Source organism: Hyaena hyaena, unplaced genomic scaffold (genome assembly GCF_003009895.1).
Source record: "Hyaena hyaena isolate Hyena2069 unplaced genomic scaffold, ASM300989v1 scaffold_849, whole genome shotgun sequence".
NCBI classification, from domain to species: domain Eukaryota; kingdom Metazoa; phylum Chordata; class Mammalia; order Carnivora; family Hyaenidae; genus Hyaena; species Hyaena hyaena.
In genome coordinates, this window is record NW_024081481.1 from 454,751 (window position 1) to 478,493 (window position 23,743).

Sequence of the window (23,743 nt, forward strand, 5' to 3'; positions counted from 1 at the left end):
CAATATCTTAATTAAATTCATTTTTCTGAACTTCACTCATATTTTTCAGAGGTATTAAAGAGCTCAGCAACTTTATCAATTCAACCATACATTTTCTTTGCCCTCTGTCTTTGGAAATTATAGGCAAATCACAATTTGTATGGGCAAAATAACTGCAGGGTCTAATGAAGAAGTGTGGTAGATGGAATAAAGGTCCCGAGACATGTCCATGTCCCAATCCCTGGAAACCGTGACTACATTACCTTACATAATAAAGACACTTTGCAGATGTGATTGAAGTTAAGAACTAGGGATGAGAAGATTTTCTTGGATTTGGGAGATGGACTCGGTTTAATCACATGAGTCTTTAAAAATAGAAGAGGAAGGCAGAAGAGTTGTTCAGAGAGATGCAACTGAAGAAACAGTGGACATTCAAAGTGGAAGAAGACTTGACCCACCGTATGCTGGCTTGGAAGAAGAAGGGGCTATGAGCCAAGGAATGAGGGGCCCTCTCGAAGCTAGGAATGGCCCTCCACCAAGGAAATGAGGATCTGAGTACCATGAGCAAGAAACTTAATTCTCCCAACAACGTGAATGAGCAAATGAGCCTCCAGAAAGGAATCTTGCACTTCTGACACTTTGATTTTAGTCCAAGAAGATCCTTTTTGAGTTTTTTATTGTTGCTGTAACAAATCACTATGAAATTAGTGGCTTAAAACACTTCTCTTTTGTACTTCTGTAGTTCAAAAATGTGGATCTCACTGGATTAAAGGCAAAGCATTGACAGGCTGGGGGGTTTTGTTTGTTTGTTTGTTTAAGATCCAGAGAATCAATTTGTTGCTGTCAGCTGAGAGCCGTTCCCAGTTTCCAGAGGACACAGCTTTCCTTGGCTCATGTTTCCTTCCTCCATTTTCAAAGTCAGCGGTGGTGGCCTCTCATATCACATCATACTGACTCACCCTTCCACTTGCTACACTTTAAGACTCCTATGATTAGACTTAGCCATCCATTATAGTCTCTTTATCTCAAGGCACTTAACACATTTGCAAAGTCCCTTTTTCCATGAAACCTAGTAGAGTCACAGGCTCCAATGCTGACGACATGAATGTTTTTGGAAGATCTTTTATTTCCATTCCCCTAGACCTGTGCTGGACTTCTAATCTATAGAACTATAAAATAATAAACTCATATGGGCTTAAACAGGTAAATTTGTGGTCTTTTTTTGTGGTAGCTATGGAAAAGTAATACAAGGAAAACTAATAACTCAAAAATTAAATTAGAATCCAGATAATGCTTTACAGTTCTAAGAGCAAGGACTACACACAATTGCTCTAATTTAGTTCTTACAGTAAATAAGCATTTTTATTATTACCATTTACAAATGAGAAAACTAATGCAGCATTTCAGTGGGATGCAGATCAGGCATGTAGATTTTGGAATTCTGAATTTTATATCTGTCACTGGGTCCATTAACAAAATATTTAACCATATGGTCTTTAACCATATAGAGTCTTATTCTACATAACAGAATCTACCTGATATATGTATCTAAGGTTATCCTAGGAATTCATAATGAAAAGCATTTATCATACTATTGTACACATAATAAAGAATCAATAAGAGGTAAAATTATTTTATTTATGGTGTCATGGTAAATAATTATTTGAATAAGAAAATTAATCTGCTGGAGAAGGTAGAAAAGTGAAATGTTATATTATGTGGACTTTCTATCGTGTTATCTTTCATTAATGATATAGTCAACAAATGTACATAGAGCCCCTAATAAACATGGAATAAGATGTATCCTTTTATATCACAGAACTTATAGTATAACAAAAAGATAATTTACAAGTTGCTAATAAGTAAGCAAATAGCAAGCATGTATTTGCCACATAACATTAGCATAAGGTTTTTTGAGTTATTTTTGGAAGTATGTACCATGCAGCTAGATTGAGTAGTTACTAAATCAGGAAAAGTGTCTATGAGGAGATATTGCTTATTCAGAAACCTGAAAGATGAGAAGATATCAGGGTAAATTCAAGGATAAAGTATCCAGGCAGCAGAAAGATGAACTGTCTACAGAGACAGGAGGCTATAAGGACCCATCCTAACCTGTGATCCCTAGCAGAAATTCAAAGTTGAAAGCTATCTCTCAATGATGTTTTTAGACCAGTGACTATAGATATATATCTCAGGGATGAACATTCAGTAGATGTAAAATAGGAATATTCATGTAACATTTTAATATCAAAAATAAGTTAGACCTTAATAATAAATTTGTTTTTAAAAGTTTCACAATTTTTGTTTACATTTTTACACATGATAGGCTTCATTTTTTACTGGCCAACTAGGTTATTTAATTATGCTAGAATATATCAATTTACCCATACTTTAATTTTTATTTACTATCCCTTACTTTATAATTCAAGTTATACTTTAAAATTTCTTGAATGTGAATAAGGATTTTGTCCTCCTTATATATTTCAGCGGTTTTTATAGACACATTTAAACGTAGATTATCTTCATTGTAAGGATGAAAATAAGATAAAAAGGAAGCAATAGAAAATATTATATTAGTGGATAGAGTCATATAAGGCCATTAGGTTGAGCCAAAATAATAGTTATAAAATCAGATTCTAAGAATATGGATTTGAAGATAATTGCTGCTTTTGTAAGCTCACTTCTGTGTACCTGAAATAGCATATCAACCAACTATCGTCTTAGAAATGTAACTCCCTGTGTACAACTTACGGACAGCCAGATAAATGTAGAAATTACTTAATCATATGTATTCTAAACACTCCAGGTTTCAGTTAACCAAGTCGGTCACCTGAGGGCAAAGTGTAGTGACTGATATAGGCCAGAGAAGGGAGCCCGTAGGAAAAACTTTTTTTCTTGTTAATCGACATAAATTTTAGATTTGGAACACCATACCTAAATTTCATGGCACTTTATTCATACGAAACTGAATCTTCTTTCTAACTTCTACAGCTTTATAGTAGTTTTGGCAAGGGAGTAAGATGGAAACAAAAAAAGGTTGACTTTTGAAAACAGACCATTTAATGGAATCATTGTGTCGTTTTTCCAGTTCTCTTTGGTATGTATTGAAATGTGGTTTTTCAAGACCCGTGTAAGGAGGGAGAAGAGCCCTCACTCTGGAAATTCACATGGCCTGTTCCTTTCTGCTGTATCTCTGATAATCAGGATCCTTCCTGCCTGAGGAGTCTCTACTTACAAATAAATAAAAATTCTATTATTTCAGAAAGGAGTCTTTTTTTATTCAAATTTCATTCATTTGCAGATATTTTTTATCTGTGATTATGTTTTTATATTTTTACTTGAGCTGTTTTTAGTCAAATAAGAATGCTTTTCCTAGAATATTAAAAAATAAAGATAATTTAGTTTTTATAACCACCTAGCTCTTAGATTAAGAATCATATCTTGTTTCTGAGGTTAATCACATCAGTTATATATAGCATATGCAGTATGCCTCTTGTAAAAAATTAATAATTTTGGGAAACTGAAGTGTGGCAGTGGTTTAAGGTACCTCTATACCCTTATCAAGCCATCTGGCTTGAAACCTTGAGATTGAGTATGAAATTTCCCCAAAAGAAAAGCAACATTTAGTTAGGTTAAGTGTCAAGTTGCTAGCTTACACTGTATAAAAGTCAGTATGTACCAAGCCATATTAGTGAATTTCATCTACACTGCTAGAAGGTTGTTGAACTCAATTACAGAAATGTGCAGAGCTCTATTTGATGTGTGACGAGGTTAGGAGACCACAATCAATTAAAAAGAACACATGTATATCCTGTTCTGGGGAAACAGTTGTTATAGTATCCCTTGTTCAGTTCTGCTTTTTTCTCTGACTTTTCCTCTGAACATAGAAGAACAAAGGGTTTAATAATTCCCCAGTTTCATTTGGGACTGTTTTGTCAGCAGTATCTAATAGGAAGACATGAGATAGTTATTTTATTTGAATGAAGCCTCAGGCGGCTATAATTAAACATGCTGTACTTTTTTTCTTGTAGCAAAACCATTTGAAAATGGACAATATTTGGACATTTATGGAATTACAAGGGACCAGGCTGGAGAATATGAATGCAGTGCGGAAAATGATGTGTCATTCCCGGACGTGAAAAAAGTAAAAGTTGTCGTAAACTGTAAGTCCTGTCATCTTTTATCTGGATAACTTTCAAGAAAAGATAAATGTATGAAATACACTGACTGAAATTTATGTTGCTGTTTTTTAAGAGGTGCTGTTATTGATAAAGACCACTTATTGACACTGAAAACATGTGCATGTTAGAAGATTGACCAAATTGTAACATTAGTTGTCCCAAGTAATCCCGTGATAATTCAGTTTGATATACAGATGGAAACATTTCCAATATCACCGTAGTCCCAAGTATTGTAAAGTATGGTATCTTTATATCTAGAGTGTTACAAATACATGGCATTTTCTTCTTTCTTGTGAGTTTTACCAGGGTGTGTTCTGATTAAGTTTAAACATGAAACTACCAAACAAACCCAATGGAAATTAAGTATGTTGCTCTGTACTCAAAGAGAAGAGCTGGTGCCGTGATACTTCAATTACGTGGGTCACTTAACTCTATTTAGTTTGAAAAATATTGAGAAAGAATGTTCCCATAAACATCATTATTAAGAAGTTAGAATATTAAGAAATACCTGTGGAACTGCCAATGCCACGTTACACCTTCTCTAACTGCATCTCAAACACTGATGTAAGATATTTTTCACTAAACATCCAGTTTTATATCTTATGATCTTAATAGTAATAGCTGACATAGACTGTACATTTCAAAAGTAGCCCCTTAGTCTTTCAAAATTTTTCGCATTGTTTAACTTATTCAAATGAAATGCTTCCGGGATAATAGTATTTACCAAAGGTGTTTATAAGGGTACAGCTTCCTTTTTTTCATTCCTTGTATACACCTTTCTTTATATAGCCATTGCTAATAATGTATACGTTATTAAAAGAAGGAATCATTCCAAATATAATCTAAAACACTTTAAGCAGGTTTTTTTTTCCATATTAATATGAATATTTCAATTTCATGGGCCAAAAATTAACTATCAAAACACACCTGGCAGTTGAGTATCTGCCAGGGCAAATCACTGCCATCAACAAACATTTGTCAGTGACTAATTTATATATTTGGGGTTGACCTATCTCTTTGAGACTGAGAAAATGTGCATAATACCAGATCAAGAGGCAGTGCATGGGGCAGAGTTTCTCATATAATGTTCTGTAGAAAAACTTTAGCAGATTCACCCAAAATCTTAATAAAAATGAAAAATTCGGAGGCCCGCATCAACTCAACTGAATCAAAATCTGTGGGGTACATGACCTGGAAATCTACATTTAATAAATTTCTACATTTAGAGCTACTGCTCATCCCCTGGAACTCTCTGAAATAAGAGATAATAAGCAAGTTGAAATTTCTGGTTATTTTATCACTAACTGTATTTATCTGAATATGAGTCCACTGATTTTGTTGTTGGAGGGTTGGAAAAAGATATAAAGAATTAGTATTTTTAGCAGTGAACACTAAGAAATGAAAAGGTATAGTCAAACGGTCAAATAAGCAAGGCACCCACCCAGTAATGCAGCCCCTCCAGCCTGGAGACCTAATCGGTCTCTACAATGATATCTCAAATGGGGGTAGAATTGAAAATCCAGCTGTTGTATGGATCCTCATGGGCCCATAGTCCATGTATAACCCACATTTTCCTTTGCATTCACACTTTCTCTTCCATCCTTTTTATATCCCTCTGCCTTTAATTCATTGTCACTTATCATTAAATTGGATCCTCTTTTATCCTGGAGAAGTGGGAACCTTAGACAGAAGGTCAACTAAGGAGGTAGAAATGTAGAGAAAAACTAAACTGAAAGAGAGATATACCAACCAAATGAGTCATCATCTAAAGGACCTGGGTGGAGAAGAGAACCTACTTATAAAGAGGACAGAAACTGGGGAAAGAAGGTGTCAAGAACTATGAAAAATCTGTCACAACGTCATGGATGCTGGCGGAAAATAAAGGGCAGTTTATTACTCACAATAATAGTAGTAGCCAGAATATTGTCATTTTTTGCATTCCAGCCCACGCTCCAGTTAGTACAGGGTGATATGGTGAGGGCCAGGTGACATCTGTACACGCAGTAGGTTTATGTCATAGCTGAAGCTCCCTGAGCTTAGGAAACTTGATTTTTTTTATAATGGCAGCAAGCAAACCTCTGCCCTTTGCTGCAGAGGGAGAAATTATCTTTATTATACTGGACTATAAACAAACCTGCTGTTTGCTCCATAGGGAGAACTACTTCTGTATTTTAAGATTGTTCACTATACAAACATTCCTGAAAAGATAGTCCAGAACAAAAGAGTTCATCGTCTCTGCTTCCAAGATGTGCAGAAACACAAGTAACTTATGGAGAAGTGTTTTTCAACATGGGACAGGAGCAAGAAAGTATGAAGCAAAGCCTAGAGATATTCCATCAGCCAAAAAGGGTGTTCTGGTGGGTTTGGAGGGTGCAGACTCTGAAAAATACGTTGGAAGGAAAACTTTGTTAATCAACTTTAATTTATTAAATTTAAGAAGAAAAACAGGAAGGAAAAGAAGGTAGAAAAAAGTTAAGAAGGTGCTTTTTAAATTGTAACTACAGACTATTTTTTAAAGAATTAGTTTCAAAGTACAGTCCTAAATGGAAATATTGGTGCCAACATAATGTTAACATAGCTCATATCTTTTTTCAAAAAAATGGACCCAAAAGGACTTTTTAATGATTTTTAAACAATCAGTTTGTCTTCTTTTCCTTTCTAAAGTATACCTTTGATAACCTACTTTTCCCTAAGTGTGCCATGAAGAATTGTGTTTAGTACTGACTGATCAATTCGATTTACATCTGTGGGACCAATATTTTATGTAAGAGATAAGTAAGTTGTGTTCGGACTTCTGGTCAAGACCTAAATTTTGCCTACTTTGGAATAGTTATGTCACACATATACCAGCAATTTCTAAGTCATGTAGATGTATAAGTATATGCCTACATATATTTCTAGTTATGAAGAGGTTTGGAAAGTGTTAATTTTGTGAATTTGTCCCTTTAAAAGTTGAAAATTGAGCGCTATCTACGGATTTTACTGAGCTGATTTCCCAAAGGAAATTAGCCAAAGCCTACTGAATAAACTTTAGTTTGTCAAATCCTCAAATTGAGCACAGTGGTCTATGTTACCAGCACGAAACTGCATATCTCCTGATAACCTGAAGATTCCCTGAAGATAGAATCATGCCAAGTAGAAGGCAGCACTTCGTTTCACTGTTATTAATCAATATGATGTGCATATAGAATTGCAGTAGCTTTGTGGTTATAATTTGAAGAGAAATTTGTCCCTTTTCCCAAATGGGGTTCAAGATGAAATGTAATAAATTTTTATAAGCTCTGGTAGATTCAGTTGTGTGGTAAGTTAATTTGAGTAAGGGATTTAGGTTCTCTTCAGGTTAGAAATGTTTAATATTTTACTATTTATCTAAAACGTCTGCCATATACATACATATATTACTATATGCATATCACTATATATATCACACTATATATACCACGAACATACAATAAGTAATGTATTTGCCACACCTCACATACTTTGTACCTGTAGCACTTTGATGTGGACTTCTGTTCATTTTAATTAAACAATAATTTAGTGAAATGATTAGTAAAATTAACTTATTTTATAGATTGGACTAAGTGGTTGAATAAATCCGTAAATTTTGAATTACTTACAGTCTACTATAAACAGGAAAAAATTTGTAGGATATTAAGATTCTATGCAAAAGCTTGTTTCTGGGTAGGGAGATTTTGTAGGTGATTATTCTTGTCTTTATCTGTATTTTCTTTTATTTTTTTATATTGACATATAAATTTATCTATATACAAATTTTTCTTCTTTGTATACACATATGTTTACACATATCTACATACATATGTATGTATGTGTACATATTTCTTGTCATATTGAAAAAAACTAAAATAATAAAAAGGAATTGTGACCCTTATAACCAGACCTTGAGAGATTAAAACACGTACACACACAAAACAAGAAAAAATTTTAAACCAGTTGATTAGCTAAGCCAGAGGGAGCTAGTGGATTAGAGTTGAACAGATTCTCTGTTTCAATTGCATCTGTAGTCCATTCCTAGAAGTAGCCTAGAAGATTCTAATCCCATAATTTTTATTGTTAATTTAAAAATGGAAGAATGAATTGTTCCAGAAAGCTCATGGATTCAATTTAATTGGGAAAAACAGAAACCTATGAAGATCTGGTTTGGAAAGGAGAGACCAGAGTCTAGAAAATAAACAGTGTTGACTCATTGCAAGCTTAATCTAGAAACCTGAAAAATTTGCAAACTATCATAGACTAATAAAGTAATGTAGATCTCCGTGGAGAAGCAGAATCTCAGATATTAGAAATCAGGAAAGCCTGAAAGACCTAACCCTTCAAAATGAAAACCGTCCATAAAAGGGGTAGGGTTCTCTGATCTTGTGACAGAAGCTGTTTGCTCTACAAGCATTATTTATGTGTATTCTTTCAGTTAGTAGTAACTGCTTTGCAAATGTGGCCCTTATATTCAGATATTACTTATTTAATGCCTGTTGTGCACCTCACTGGAAATTCAAATCCTGGGAAACCAATTTACCTCTGAGTCTCAGTTTCCAATTCTGTAGTTTAGGGCAATAATATGTAATTACCAGGGTTTGGGTAAAGATTAAATGAGATAATATATATTTATAGCATCTGGTTCACTGTAGGCAATTGAAAAAAATCTCTCTGTCTCTCTCTCTCTGTCCCTGTCTCTGTCTCTCTTTTTGTGTACTTACTTTAGAATGTAAGCTCTATGCAGTAAGGGATTGTCCTTTCTTTTGTAAAATGATATGTTCTTATCACATACATCAGCACCTGGTCCACAGGAAGGACTCCAAAAAATAGTCATTGAATGAATTAAAATGATTAATGTTTGGGGCGCCTGGGTGACTTAGTCGGTTAAGCGTCCGACTTTCGCTTAGGTCACGATCTCGCGGTTTGTGGGTTCGAGCCCCGCGTCGGGCTCTGTGCTGACTGCCAGCTCAGAGCCTGGAGCCTGTTTCAGTCTGTGACTCCCTATCTCTCTGACACTCCCCTACTCAAGCTGTCTCTCTCTCTCTCTCCTAGAAATAAATAAAACATTTAAAAAATTAAAAAAAAAAGTGATTAACGTTTTCCCAGTGAATCATTCTACTAGACAAAAGAAAAAAATTACATTTTTTTCTCCCAAGACAATAAGTAAATAGTATGTTGAAGAGTTTACTTCAAATACCATTTTTTAACCAAAGTTTTCAGGTAGATTTAATAAAGATAGTCTGGCATTTATATAGTGCTTTCACCCAGAGAGGAAATACTAATTCCATTTGTTTTACAGATAAGAATATTAAGGTTTGAGGAGATTAAAATATTTAGTAACTTCATTCATTTTCAAGAACAAAACAGACATGAACAAAGGTAATAATTAACCAGAAAAAAATATACAGTCAGCCAGATTTAGGTAAAAAGAGGCCTAGATGTTATTTCAGTTTTCACTCATGACAGTCAGTTTATATTGATCATTTTATCTGGTATCAGAAATTATTTTGCACACACACAATTTCTAGTAAAATAGAATTGAATATTATTCCTATGGTCAAACAGTGCAGATATTTTTGGGTGTACTGTGCACTAAGTTTTCATCCAATAAATCATAGGCACATATTTGTGCATTATTTTGCATCTTATACATATTCATTTATGCAAATGTGCACTTTATCTTCCAATATAACTAGCTCTAAACATGTGGGAAAGAATGTACCAATTAGTATAACTTAGTACAATTGTATCAAAGCTTGAAATGAGGGGCCACAGGGGAGAAGGAGGAGGAGGAGGAGGCTTTCTTGGAAAATGGCCAGTTTTCTTAGTGTATTCATAAGTTTTCAACAAACCCTTGGAAATTAGGCAGACATCTTGGATTTAAGACTATAAGAAATTGATGGACATGTAGATGTCACCTCAAACAAAGAGAAAATCCCAGCATTCAGAGTCGGGATGGATAAGGTAGTGTTGTGGGACCAGAAGAAAAATGAATGTTATTTGAATTCATAATTATCACATTAGCTTTTATTTCAGGCTCCATTTTATGCTCTTACCTTTATTTACTTCATCTTTCACACTTGCTTATGATTTAGGCTACTATCCTGTACTTTATGTTTTATTATAAGCGAATTAGCATTCATCTGAAATAATTCAGAGTATAAAAATTGTATATTGTTGTCTCTTAAAGTACTAGTTCATATGCCATTTCTAGAGTAAAATGACGCACTTAAATAAATCTGCATTTATATATGTATTTATTTACCTATTTACTTGTGGCTTATCATGACACTTATCAAGGTTTTACAGCCTGGGATACTGGTCTTCAAGGAAAGCAGAAAGACAAGAGAGACATATAGTTATAACACTGTGGCAAGTGCTTTGATAAACCAATCATTAAGTAGTATGCAAGGTATTATAAAGGCACTGAACACATCCTTAGGGTATCATGGAAGGCTTTCAAAAGGACTTGACCCTGAAGGAATCTGAGGATAAAATTGAATTTGACAGATTTTCTTTTTTAAAGAAAATCAAGGAAAGAGGAGTTTTACACGGAAGTAGCCACATTTGCTTAGTACCATAGGAATCAGGGACAAGGCACTGCTTGGTCCACTGGCTGCAGTGAGCTGGAGACCATCAAAGAAAATATAAAGAAGGGTGGGTGCCTAAAAAGGAAGAAGACAAGTCCCCATTAGATAAAAGTTCATGAATTTTCATAGATCGACATATATCCAGCTTCACCCTCAAAGAATAACTTTGAGATGATGAAACTTTTAAGAGATACAAATATGAATATTAAGAAATTTATTTACATATTTTTATTTCCTACATCTATGGAGTTTACTTGGATGATTTCTGTTTTGTCATGGCAAGGGCAAAATAAAAGCTTAAAAAGGTAACAATTCCAGCTAAAAGAAATATGAGGAGCTAAGAAATTTGAAGGAAAAATCCCTACAAGTATCAAACATTTAATGTTAGAAACATATGGTTAATCACCCAGAAAACATATTTTTATTTTATTCTGTTTCAAAAAAACCCATATATTTAAATAAAATATTTGTCTTCAGTAACAACATAAAAATCTAAGAATTAAACCTCTTCTTTTCACCTAAGGACTTCCATGATATAAAAAGTTCAAATTTAATTATGTGGTTTATATAATTCCTCAGTTGAAGTAAAACTGTGTTATTAAACATGCACTTAAGGAATACATGATTTCTTCTATTGAAGGAGGCATAATTAGTCCTTTGTTTTAAATCTTAGACATACATTTCAATTAATGACTAGTGTGCCAAGGCTATTTTTACTTACTGAGGCTATTTTTACCTAAGTGTGCTTCCCAATTTAACTTAAATGTACTGTCCCATACTTTCATCTTAGTATTGAAAGGAGCTTTAGTGTTAAGGGTCTATGAGTGATCTTTTACCCTTTTGTTCATGGAATCAAAATGCATCTGCAGTAAGCAACTGTGCCTATTTTTATTATTCCTCTTTTTTCTGAAAGTGAAAGATAAAACAATTCCTTTGCTTTAATACATGAGCAAAAGTTTTTGCTAGATGAGAGTCTGTTTATTTTGTTTTGCTTGCAGTTATTTCTAAGTTGGCATTTATCACTTCAAAAAATAAATTTACATATATATAAATTTACATTTATATATATATATATATATATATATATATAATTGGTATAATAGAGTTAGACTATCATCCACCAGTAAGAAAGCAATTTCTCAAAGAATGTAAATGCGCTAGGTTGAAAATGATCCATGCCAAACATCAGGAAAGGAACAAATCTATACGTCACACCCTTACATGGGTGTTTCTCTGATGTACTCATCTAGATTCACGTGCTGGGAAGACCCACCCCAAAGGCTAAACTCTGAAAACTGCAGGGTGGCTTCTTCTGAATATATCCTTCAAACTGATCTTGAAAATTCAAACCTCGCACAAATCTACAGTTTATACACCTGTATTTATCTGAAGTCCAACTTTATCAGCATATTTTCTCATGAGCAGATTCAAGCAAAATAATTTATGTAACTCAATTATTTTTAAGTAAACACTGAGAGCCATTCATAGAATGGGACCAACATTGAATTAAGGGTCTTGGGTCTTGGGGCGCCTGGGTGGCTTAGTCGGTTAAGCGTCCGACTTTCGCTTAGGTCATGATCTCACGGTTCGTGGGTTCAAGCCCCGCGTCGGGCTCTGTGCTGACTGCCAGCTCAGAGCCTGGAACCTGTTTCAGTCTGTGATTCCCTCTCTCTCTGACCCTCCCCTGCTCAAGCTCTCTCTCTCTCTAGAAATAAATTAAAAAAAAAACTTAAAAAAATTAAAAAAATAAAGGGTCTTGGGTCTTTTCTATATCATTAAAATACATGTTGCAGGAACTGTCAGGTGTCCTTAAGTCTGCCGTTGGACATATCTGTATGTTTTGTGTGTGTGTGTGTGTGTGAAGGGAGTGAAAGTAGAGTAATTAGGATGGTAGACATAGTATGCATAAAGGCAGTATGTAGTAGAGTCATGGGAGATACATTTGGAATATAGGGACCAAATAACAAGGAAACTTCCTTTGCATGTTGAAATGTGCTCTACCTCCTGAATACACTCGTTGTTTTCTTCTTTTTTTTTTTCATTCTCTCTTCCTTTCTCACCATCATTCACCCATTACTACTCTTTCTCATTATCTTTATTTTTACATTTTGGTTTTCTCCCCCCCTCTTTCTCTTTATTCCTACCCATATACATAATGCTAATAAACCAATTTTTGAAAGAACGTCTCATGTGTATAATGGGAATTATCAATGAATCATATTTAGTCATCTTAGAAACATTTTAAACATACAGATTCCTTAATAATACTCCCCTTACTCTATTATTCAATCTATATTATATTTACCTATAAATGTGTAAAAAATTTTTTTTCACATTTCAAATTTTTTATTTGCATATTAAAAAATTGTGCATTCCAGTAATTAAAATCATACGAAGAAAAAAACTGGCACTGTCATTAAACTACATTCTACAGCCTGCAAGACACCTTGGACCAGCACTGGACGTCTCTACCCATCTTCCTTCAACAAGCAAGTCTTTTCCTTCGCTACCAGCCACACAGGCAGAAGGAAAGGAGGCATGGCAATCTAGTCAGGAGTACAGATTCTTTGACGTGGAAAGGGTCAGCAGTCATTTAAACTTGATCCAACCTCTTTGCATCTCGTAAAGTTAAACAGCTAAAAGAAGTAAAATAAGAAGGCAGTGCTTGTGGAATGTATAGTGCATAACCGCGGCGCACGCCTCGTTAAGATTCGCCTGCTTGCTTCTCTTGTTCAATCGTTTCTTTTGAAGGCAGAAGGTTTTTCTCTTGCGTTTCTGTCTTCTTCAATTTCGACTTATCGAATTTCTCAATCTCAGCCATATCAGGTTTGTCAGACATGGTTGCAGAGGAAGCGGAGGGAGGTGCACGAAAGAGCAATGTCTGACCTCTGCAGTAACTTACGCCGAATGCTCTGTAAAAACTTTTTTAAAATTTACATATATGCTTGGAGATTCCAGGGTAATGAGTATGAGACAGAAAGGCAGAAGACCTGAATTCTATTTTTAACTCAATTGCTTAACTAATTGTACGACTTTGAACAAATAATATACACGTCTAGTTGTTGATTCCCCTTTTTGTAAAACAAGGTAATTACCTCTATGACATCTCCTAATTCTTAGATTCTGATGTATTTTTCTGATCCAAGAATTCAAATTTCGGAGACTGTATGGATTCGATTCCCAGCAGGCAAGAAGCAAAGGCTAAATGCAACTGTTTGGCTTCAGTGTCAAATGATTCTAGATAATCTCATAATTTGACTTTGTGAATGCTTTGAAAAGTTATGAAGGATGATAATTTTTTCTCTCTCACACCATTGTCAAATTTGGGTAAACTTTTTTTTTTACTTTAAATTTTAACTTTATGAAAAGAATCAGCATAACAATGGAGAAATAAACTTTAGAGAATTTCAGAGTAAGGATGCTGCTTATGCAATGGAGAGTGACATAGAGTGACAAAAATAGGATTTGGAATTAAACAAACATGATTGTTAATCCCACCTCAGTCACTTTGGAGTATTGGGAAAATTAGTTAACCTCTCTGGGGCAGTTTCCTTTTATAAAAATACAAGATAATTATACCTGCCTTGAAGATTTGTTCTGAGGATTAAGTGTTACATATGAAACAACAAAGTGGGGAGCGCAAGGCACACAATTTTCTGTATTGTAAGCATTTGTGTGTCGCATTTGTCTTGTCTACCTTTCTCTGTGGCCTGTGAGCTCTTTGCAGAGGGAGATTTCTCTTGCTCAACCTTGTGCTTTGGATAGTACAGCACAGTGGTTACAAGGGTAGTCGGGGGCCAGTGACCTTCGGTTTGAATCCCAACCCTGCCACTTATTCGTTCTATGTGAGCTTGGTCAAATTATTAAACTTTGTATATGTCAGTATCTCTGTTAAATGGGAGAGTATGAGGATTAACCCAGCTAATCCATGAAAAGGTATAGTGTACATTATTGTTACTCCCAACACCTAGTACAATGCCATATAATAAATGTCTGTTTGAATGAATGAATGAATGAATGAATGGTTTACAGAATTCTATAGCTTACAATAATTGTAAAATCTCCCTGATTCCCCCATCTTACAGATTGGTGTATTTGGATTCAGATAGCTTTAGAAATAAGATCAGAGGATTTATAGAAATACTCAGAATGGAATCCTGAAATCCTGATTCTAGGTCTGTGGTTATTTTATTATATTATCCTGACTCCATGTAAATCAAAATGGAATTTAATTATTTTCAGTAAACTGTGTAAACTCCAGAGACTTCTAGGAAGATACTCTAGTCTGAAGGATAGGAGACAGGATCGCTGTGTTTGATAAGGGAAAGGCTTGAATAACCTGAATATGCACAGGTGCTAGCCGTCAGAATGGCTGACACTGAAATACAGGGAAGAAACAAGAAAATGAGGATTCTCGGTGAATAGATAAGGTAATCACAATAAATAATCCTGAGGAATGATGCCACAGTCAAAATAAGTTTGTTCACATATTGTCTGAAATAAGAGCTTTTGATTAATAGAGAATGTAATGAAGTCTCAGTGTCATGTAGCCTGTCTGCTTGCTGCTACACAGTACAGGTAACAGTGCGGGGGGGGAAAAAAAAAAGGAAGGAAGAAAGAAAGAAAGAAAAAACCCAAGCAAATAAAAACAACCCGCCCCAAGGAAATAAAAGCCCACCACAGTGCTGGGGACATAAACAGTTATGAATTTCATAGATGTAATGAAAGAGGATAGTTTTATTTAGTATACTCTGTGTTTCATGTTTAAGACTCACTGCTCTGCTCTTACAGCCCTGAGATCATAGTTCATTCAGTTTATCAAAAACCTACGAGGTTTGGTGGCAATTAATATCTTATGCCTAGGTCCCAGTTGTTTCAGAGTTAGAGTTAAAAATTTGGATAAATTTTGGGGCACCTGGGTGGCTCGGTCAGTTAAGCATCCACCTTTGGCTCAGGTCATGATCTCACAGCTCTGAGTTTGAGCCCCACCAGCCCCACATCGGGATCTGTGCTGACAGCCCAGAGCCTGGAGCCTGCTTTGGATTCTGTGTCTCCCTACCCCTCCTCTGCTTGCTCTCTCTCTCTACCCAAAATTAATACACATTAAAAATTAAAAATAAAAGAATTTGGATAATTTTTTAAGTTTTTATATAACACATTGAAACATATTAGCCTAATGCATATTAATTCTGTTGTGCAATAAATCATACTTTCTTCCTGGTCTAAAGAAATCAGCATTCTGTAGCCGAGAACAGATACTGAGACTATTTCCACATTTAGTGCAACCAGTTACTGTACATTTACATGGACAGGGGTGGGGTGTATCAGTAATTAGGTGAAGTTCACAAATGCTCCATCTCTTAATTCTGTTTCATATTTGTGAATATACTGGTTTTGCAAACTCTTCAGTTGTTCTTGGTAGATGTCGAACGGACTCTGAAGTTCTGAGCAATTCACGTGCTGTGACCATAGACATACTGTGCGCCCTGGCCTGGAAAATGCATCCTATTAGAAATCAGGAAGACTGCTAGTGGAGTATTTACAGACGATATAACTGTGTGCTGGGTAGCATCGTTTCAAATCAAATCAGAACTTCACACAGTTTAGTGATCGGCACTTGGGGGTGGGGTGAGGGAGCTAAGGGAATACTCAGTTATGCACTAGAACAAGAAAAAAAAGAGCACATTTAAAAATAAAACTTGAAGATGAATATATTATTTAAATGATTGGCTACAGCAAATGGGAGAAAATGTTACAAAGTGTTTTTAACATATTTAATATGAAACAAGAAGACATTTCCTCCACAAAAATGGTATCACAACATTATAAAGAGAAAAGAGGCTGAAATGAAGGGACAAGAGGGAAAAGAGTAAGATACATTACAAAGATGACCGATTTTGATGCAAAGAAAGCTGGTGACCTGTTAACATTCTACCATCAGCCACGTGAGAGGAGTAGAAAAAAACCTTCCTAGAATTAAACACCTAAAATTGCTAAGCTTGATAGAATGTGATCATATGTCATTTCCAGCATGGTGAAGCCTGTAGCAATATAAAAAACACAAATTGGAAGTCTGAAAGTACCAAAAACTGCTACTCTCTGGGGCAGGGTGCCCTGACCTGCTACTCTCTGAAAGTGTTGAATCTGATTTTAACTTGCCAAGCCTAGCAGTCTGGACACAAAAGGGAGGCCCCCTATTTGGTATAGGAACTCACATTAGTGACACCCTCCTGCCATAAGAATGTGGCAGTTAAAAGCTGACCCACTCAGTGGTAAAACAGGACACAAACACACGAAAGCCGGATTCTGCTATCCCTGTTCCCATCTTGACGCCAGTTGACAGGGTAAGGGAGGACAGTTACAGGGAAGAAAATGATTTCTGAGAATTCCTATTACAAATTTCTCTCATGTAGATTTGGGGCTGGATTCCCACTCCCTGTAAAATATAAGACATGGCAAGTCGAAAATTTAGTGTCAGGTTAATCTAGTGTGACTGGCCCCTTAAATGCCCAAAAGAGGAAAAAGCAATAGTCTGTAGAAAATGGTTTAAATACAGGCCCCCAAATTTTCTGTAAGTGGTGTTCAAGAAACATGAATTATCAGTCCAATTCAAAACTAGTGCAAGAAAGAGAAAGACAGCCACCAGGAGATAAATAACAAACTACAATATAAGATAATACAAATATTGAAAATATCCCAACGGAACAGTAAGATATTAATATACTTAAAGATATAAAGTGGGAAGAATTTTAAAGAATATGATCTTATCTAATTTTTTTTGAAATGTATCTTAGCAAACTAGAAATACAGTTAGCTAACAAAGGGCACCTACAAAAAGCTACAGCAAGTATCATACACATGAATGAAATGTAAATACATTTCCTTTAAAATCAGCTAAGACAAGGATGACCCCTTTCATTACTTTTCCTAATAGTCTAGGACAATATGACCAGGAAAATATTAGACATAAAAGTATCTGATGAGAAAAATTAAAAATGGCATTATCCCAAGATGATGTCATCACCTATATAGCAAATCTAGAAGGATATACAGATAAATTAATAGAATAAATAAGAGTTTATCATGATTGATAGATATAAAGTCAGTATACTAATTTAATTATACTGCTATAACCCAGCAAAAAGAGCAAATCCAATTGGGAAAAATAATACTTAGAATATCAACAAAATATAATGTATTGAGGGTAAATCTAACAAAATATACATATAAATTATTTAAATACCCAGCTCATGAGTTCGAGCCCCATGTTGGGCTCTATGCTGACAACTCAGAGTCTGGAGCCTGCTTTGAATTCTGTGTCTGCCTCATTTTCTGCACCTACCCTGCTCACATGCTGTCACTCATAAATGAATAAATATTTTTTAAAAATTTAAATATATTGAAGACCTAATGAAACAGAGAAGCATAACATACCCAGAGATAGTTTAGAGATGTCTTTATCCTCAAATCACAGATTCATTAGAATTTGAATACAAATCTAGCTCAGTTTTTCATGAAACTTCACAAGCTAACTGTAAAATTTACATAGGTAACAAAAAAGTTCTAAAGAAAAAAAATCAAATCAGGTGAGCACTATACACTACCAGGTATCAAAATAGATTATGATTGCATATATTATATATGTATATAACTATATATACAAGATATCATGAAACAATGCAGCAATAGTCAAATTAGTACAACAGACAAATCCAGAACTAAAGCAAAAGTGAGAGCCTTCTAACAGATCCATGCTTATACAGAATTCTGATATATGAAAGAGAAGACATTGCAGATCACTAGGGAGAAAAATAAACCTTTAAATGGATGGTTTGGGAGCAATTAGTTTTCATAAATAAAAACCAAACGGAAATGAAACTCTACCTCACAACATAAACAAAATCAATTCCAGATAAACTGAGGAAGTAATTATGAAAGGCAAATCATTAAAAACCTCTAAAAGACAATGTAGGAGACTATCCATCTGACCCTTGGTAGGGAAATTTTTGTTAAGCTAAACAGGAAAATGAAACTATAAGGACAATGACATATTTCATATCACATTAAAATTAACAATTTCTTTTATGAAAGAAAAAGAAAAGCCACAAACTGAGAAAGGTATTGAAATATGTAAAGCCAACAAAGATTAAATATATAGACAATCTGAAGAACATCTATTAAAAAAAATCAAGAAATCTCATAATGTGTGAAAGGATGCATCAGAAGCACTTCACAGCAGATGAAAGCCTAGTGGTTCATAAGCATATAATGAGATATCCAGAGTCATTTTTGTTATGATGAAAATACAGATTAAAACCATAATCACATGTAATTTCACATGAACAGACTAGCAACAATATAAGTTTTAAAATATGTTTCTGTGAGAATGTAGTGTTAAAAGAACGCTCACATATTGCTGAGGAATGTAAATTGGAACGATAACTTGGGAAAACAATTTTGTATCACCTACGAAGTTGATCAGATACATATTCTATGACGTGGCAGTTCGATCTGAGGTATTTTCCCTGTGCATATGCATACATGTAAATCAGAGGCTGTGTACAAGAATGTTTGTAGAGGCATTCTTTAATATATATATCTACACGAGTCGGTCTGGATGAGTCCCAGAAATATAGTACTAAACTAAGGGAAAAAATAGGAAAAGATTTGGAACATGAGATTTTTATATAAACTTCAAAAATAAGCTAAAAACAATATAGGGGTAACTACATAAGTGAATATACCCTCCACAGGTTTGCGTAGCTTATGGTTGGTAGTTTAACATTAGTGGCACAATAGAGTCACAATTCTGACGATTGTCTTTGCATCCAGATAACTACAGATGTAACAATTACACACAATGTAATAAACAATATTTCATAAATTCCTTCCCAAACCCTTGCATTTAAATCTACATAATATAAATATAGGAATTAAATACAAAAAGTCTGGCTTGAAAATTGAGAATATACCTTTTAAACAACAAGAATTTACAGAGACATTGAGGTGAATGGAAAAATGGAGAGCAGGATGGTTAGGGAGGTAAGAGGAAACACAGACAGCAGGAAAACATGCTGATGCTATCTATCATTTGTCAGAGAAAGTGACATTTAATTATTTAATCTAAGAAACAAAAGCAATATCATTGTTGAGGTCTAAAAGAAAACCCCAATGAAAAATACATGCAGAAGACATGAGTGAAAATCTTTCCCACATAATAAAATGGGAAAGGAAATCCATTTAGCATACAAATTTTAACTCACACACAGAAAAGAGCAAATGTAAGTATCAGTTATAATAATTAATATGACTAAAATAACTATCCTATCAAAGGGAAATAGTATTAGGTTCACATTTAAAAACATGAGTGTTTTTGTATGTTAATACGAAAAGCAATGATATATTGTTTACATAGGTCAAATCTAAAGCAAACTAAAAAAATTAACTTTAAGAGTGAATAAAGATTTCTTAAAGCACATGAAATGAATAGAGGAGTAATTTTAAAATATTAATTTTTTAATGTTTACTTATTTTTGAGAGAGACATACACATAGTGTGAGAGGGGTAGGGTCAGAGAGAGAGAGGGAGACACAGAATCCAAAGCAGGCTCCAGGCTCTGAGCTGTCAGCACAAAGCCTGACTCGGGGCTCGAACCCACTAACTGTGAGATCATGACCTGAGCTGAAGTCGGACTCTTAGCCAACTGAGCCATCCAGGCGCCCCAAAAATATTAATTTTGAAGGAGTGCAGTGACTAGTCTAATAAGTTTCCTTCATGCATTTGGAACTGAGAGAAACATTCATGGGTTTGACAAATGGAAAGCTTACCCCTGTTATCTACAATATGGACAAGAATCAATGGGTTTTGGGGAAGGATGGCTCTAAACAAAGAAGGGAAGTAACACAACTTGACTAGGTCCATCTTCCAATTCAACATTCCATTAGCTCACTGTTCCTTCCATTGGAGTGGTGTGGCAGGCCAGGAGTATTACTGTAGCAAAAACCCAATCATATGGAACTATGAGACCAGAAAATTGCAAGTTCCCCCTTAACAATCCAGACCAGTAAAGAATCTGTAGAAGTCAAATAATATAGAATACATATGTTAATGTATATATTTATGTGTATATAAAAATAAGTGTGTACACTAATATAGAGATGTATATGCATGCATATACATAGATATCTTCTTAGGAGAAAAAGGAAATATTTAGAAATTTTAAAATGCTTGGAGAAACTTTTATTTGACAGTTGCCACATCATGTAGAAATGAATAAGAAAATAAAGAATTTTAATGACAGTATCAATGATCTTGAACTCATATACATACTAGATTGTGTACCCTCAAAGAACAAGCTATGTTTCAGAACAGCCACAGAAGTTTTAAAAATACTGCTTATCCACCAGGCTACAAAAATTCTCACTAAATCTCTCAGAGGTAATTGTATAGGCCGTATTTTCTGATCCAACTTCAGTAGCAAATGTGTAAGTCTTCAAACCACAATGACAAGATTCCAAACTTCTGAAAAAGAATCATAAATATTTTCCTTTTGGTGCCTATATAAAAAATAGCAAGGGCAAGTACACTCTATAGCAAAACACACCAGATTCAAGGAAAACTATAATAAGAAGCAACTTTGTAAGTTTAATAGCTTTTAACTAGGGGTAGAGGAAGGAAGAAAAGAATGCTAGCAAATTAAGAGAAGTTATTAGCATGAGAAGTTAAAAAAATAAAACCGGAGGGATATTTTTTCTTTTAGAAGTATAGTGGGTCAGATAGCCAGGAGCAACCTTCTGGACTGAAACAACTAAAATGCTGGAGAAAATTTCAAAACTAAGTTTTAAAATGCATCACGATAATTAAGTGAAATCAACAATAAATGCTGAATTGAAATGAAGACCACTAGAAGAGAAGGAAGATAAAGAAAATAAATTTGCAAAAGCCTCAGATACTAAATTTCAGGAATGTAAGTCAAAATAAGCAAAAGTGAAGCTTGGATATAAGGAAGGAGTAAGCAATTTTGAATAAAAATCTCACAAACTTCCAGGGGCGCCTGGGTGGCTTAGTCGGTTAAGCGTCCGACTTTCGCTTGGGTCATGATCTCGCGGTTCGTGGGTTCGAGCCCCGCGTCGGGCTCTGTGCTGACTGCCAGCTCAGAGCCTGGAGCCTGTTTCAGAGTCTGTGATTCCCTCTCTCTCTGACCCTCCCCTGCTCACGCTGTCTCTCTCTCTCTCTCCTAGAAATAAATAAAACATTTAAAAAAAAACCCTCACAAACTTCCAGGTATGAAAATTAGAATAATTACAGTTAAAAACACCACAACTAGAAAAATGAGTTATATATAGGTAAAGAGAAAATTAGTGAAATGGAAAAAAAGTGCGGAGAAGTTCTATAAAAGAGAAATTATATAATTCAAAGATACCAAATTATGGAATTTAAGAAAAAGATATGAGGAATACAGTGTATTGTTTAAAAGATACAAAATATAATTTGTAAGGATATATTACAAAAAATGGGGAAGTGGGTAAGGAGAATATTAAAAAATGGCCTGGAGGGTTTTTTTCAAAATTATTGAAAAAGATTAAAAAACCATAAGATCATTTTAAGAGATTCAAGGAAAAAGTCAATAAAATTCAATATATATTTACCATATAAACTCTTACTAAACTATGAAGAGAAGGAGACTTGGTTAACCTGATGAGAGGCATGTACAAAATTTTTAAATCAAGCATTTTATTATTGAAAAATTATATGCATTCCCTTTCAGATCAGAAAAGGGTTTGATTATCAACACCTATACTCAACATTTCAGCAGTTTATTACTATTGAAGTACGAAATACAAAGAAATAAAAAGTGTAAGAATTTTAAGGGAAACAAATCTAACAAATTATTTTTATTTGTGAATGATAACATTCTATATTGTAAAGTTAAAAGAACCTATATGAAAATTATTCACATAAGAGATTTTATCAATGATATGAATGATCTATCAACATCAGAGACTAATTTTTAATTTTTTTAATTTTTTAAAGTTTATTTATTTTGAGGGGGGTGGTGTGCATTGGCAGGGAAGGAAGAGAGAGGGATAAGAGTATACTATCAGGCTTAGTGCTATCAGCACAGTGCCCGATGCAGGGCTTGAACTCATGAATTGTGAGATCATGACCTGAGCTGAAATCAAGAATTGAATGCTTAACTGACTGAGCCACCCACGCATCCCAGAAACTAATTATTTTTAAAAATTCATTCATAATTGCAAACATATATAAAATTTGAGACAAATATGTAAATCTTTGATGGAAAATATTATAAAGTTTATTGAAAAGCATTTAAGAGACTTTAAATGAATAGACAGGTATAGTGTATATTTGGATCTGAAAACTCCATATTATAAATGTAGTAAACATGTTACTTGTTCTCAAATATATCTATAAATTAAATACAATTCCAATTGAGATCCCAACAGATATTTGTCAAACTTGGTAAGCTGATTTTTAAATTGAAAGGGAGGAGCAAGAAGCCAAGAAGATGCAAGACAATCCTAAAGAAGAAAACAAATTGGTGGTATAACATTATTATAATTTAGACAGTTTGTCTTTGATGGTAGGAAAGATCAATAGAGCACTAAATAGAGTAGACAGACCAAAAACCTAATTGGCAAGAATTTCAGCAGGCAGATCTACTTGATTTCCAAGTTTCTTCTGTGGCTTACCATTCCTTTAGGATTGTGGCAATCCCTTGGCATGGCATCCTAGCTTCTTCTTGATCTGACCTTCCAGACTCCTGTTCCTTATTCTTCTTAGTATGATATCTCATCCATTCAGGGGCACAATTTCCTGAATTAACCATGGGTTCTTAACTCTGAATGTCTGAACACACCATCTTGAAGGCTTTTGTTTTCTGCCCTCTTACTGATGCGCCAGTGTCTACTCTGCCCTCAATATTATGCCTGGCACCCAGTAAATAACTGTTGAATAAAATGTTCAACAAATAAGACA

General features: G+C 34.5%; 2 protein-coding genes across 2 annotated transcripts in view; one reads left to right on the plus strand and one right to left on the minus strand.

Annotated features, from left to right (window-relative positions):
- The window catches only part of NEGR1 (neuronal growth regulator 1), a 491,889-nt gene that overhangs the window by 207,623 nt on the left and 260,523 nt on the right, over nt 1-23,743 (plus strand). Inside the window, exon 4 of the mRNA XM_039219926.1 lies at nt 4,011-4,142. Within this exon, the coding sequence (XP_039075857.1) occupies nt 4,011-4,142 (132 nt within the window). The remainder of the gene's footprint in view (nt 1-4,010; nt 4,143-23,743) is intronic.
- Nucleotides 13,445-13,650, minus strand: LOC120222208 (thymosin beta-4-like). The gene has a single exon (XM_039219927.1). The coding sequence runs from the start codon at nt 13,581-13,583 to the stop codon at nt 13,449-13,451; it is 135 nt and encodes a 44-aa protein (XP_039075858.1). The 5' UTR covers nt 13,584-13,650; the 3' UTR covers nt 13,445-13,448.

What these genes read in the sequence shown, in the direction of transcription:
- LOC120222208 (XM_039219927.1), bottom strand. Translation starts at nt 13,583, where the DNA reads ATGTCTGACAAACCTGATATGGCTGAGATTGAGAAATTCGATAAGTCG.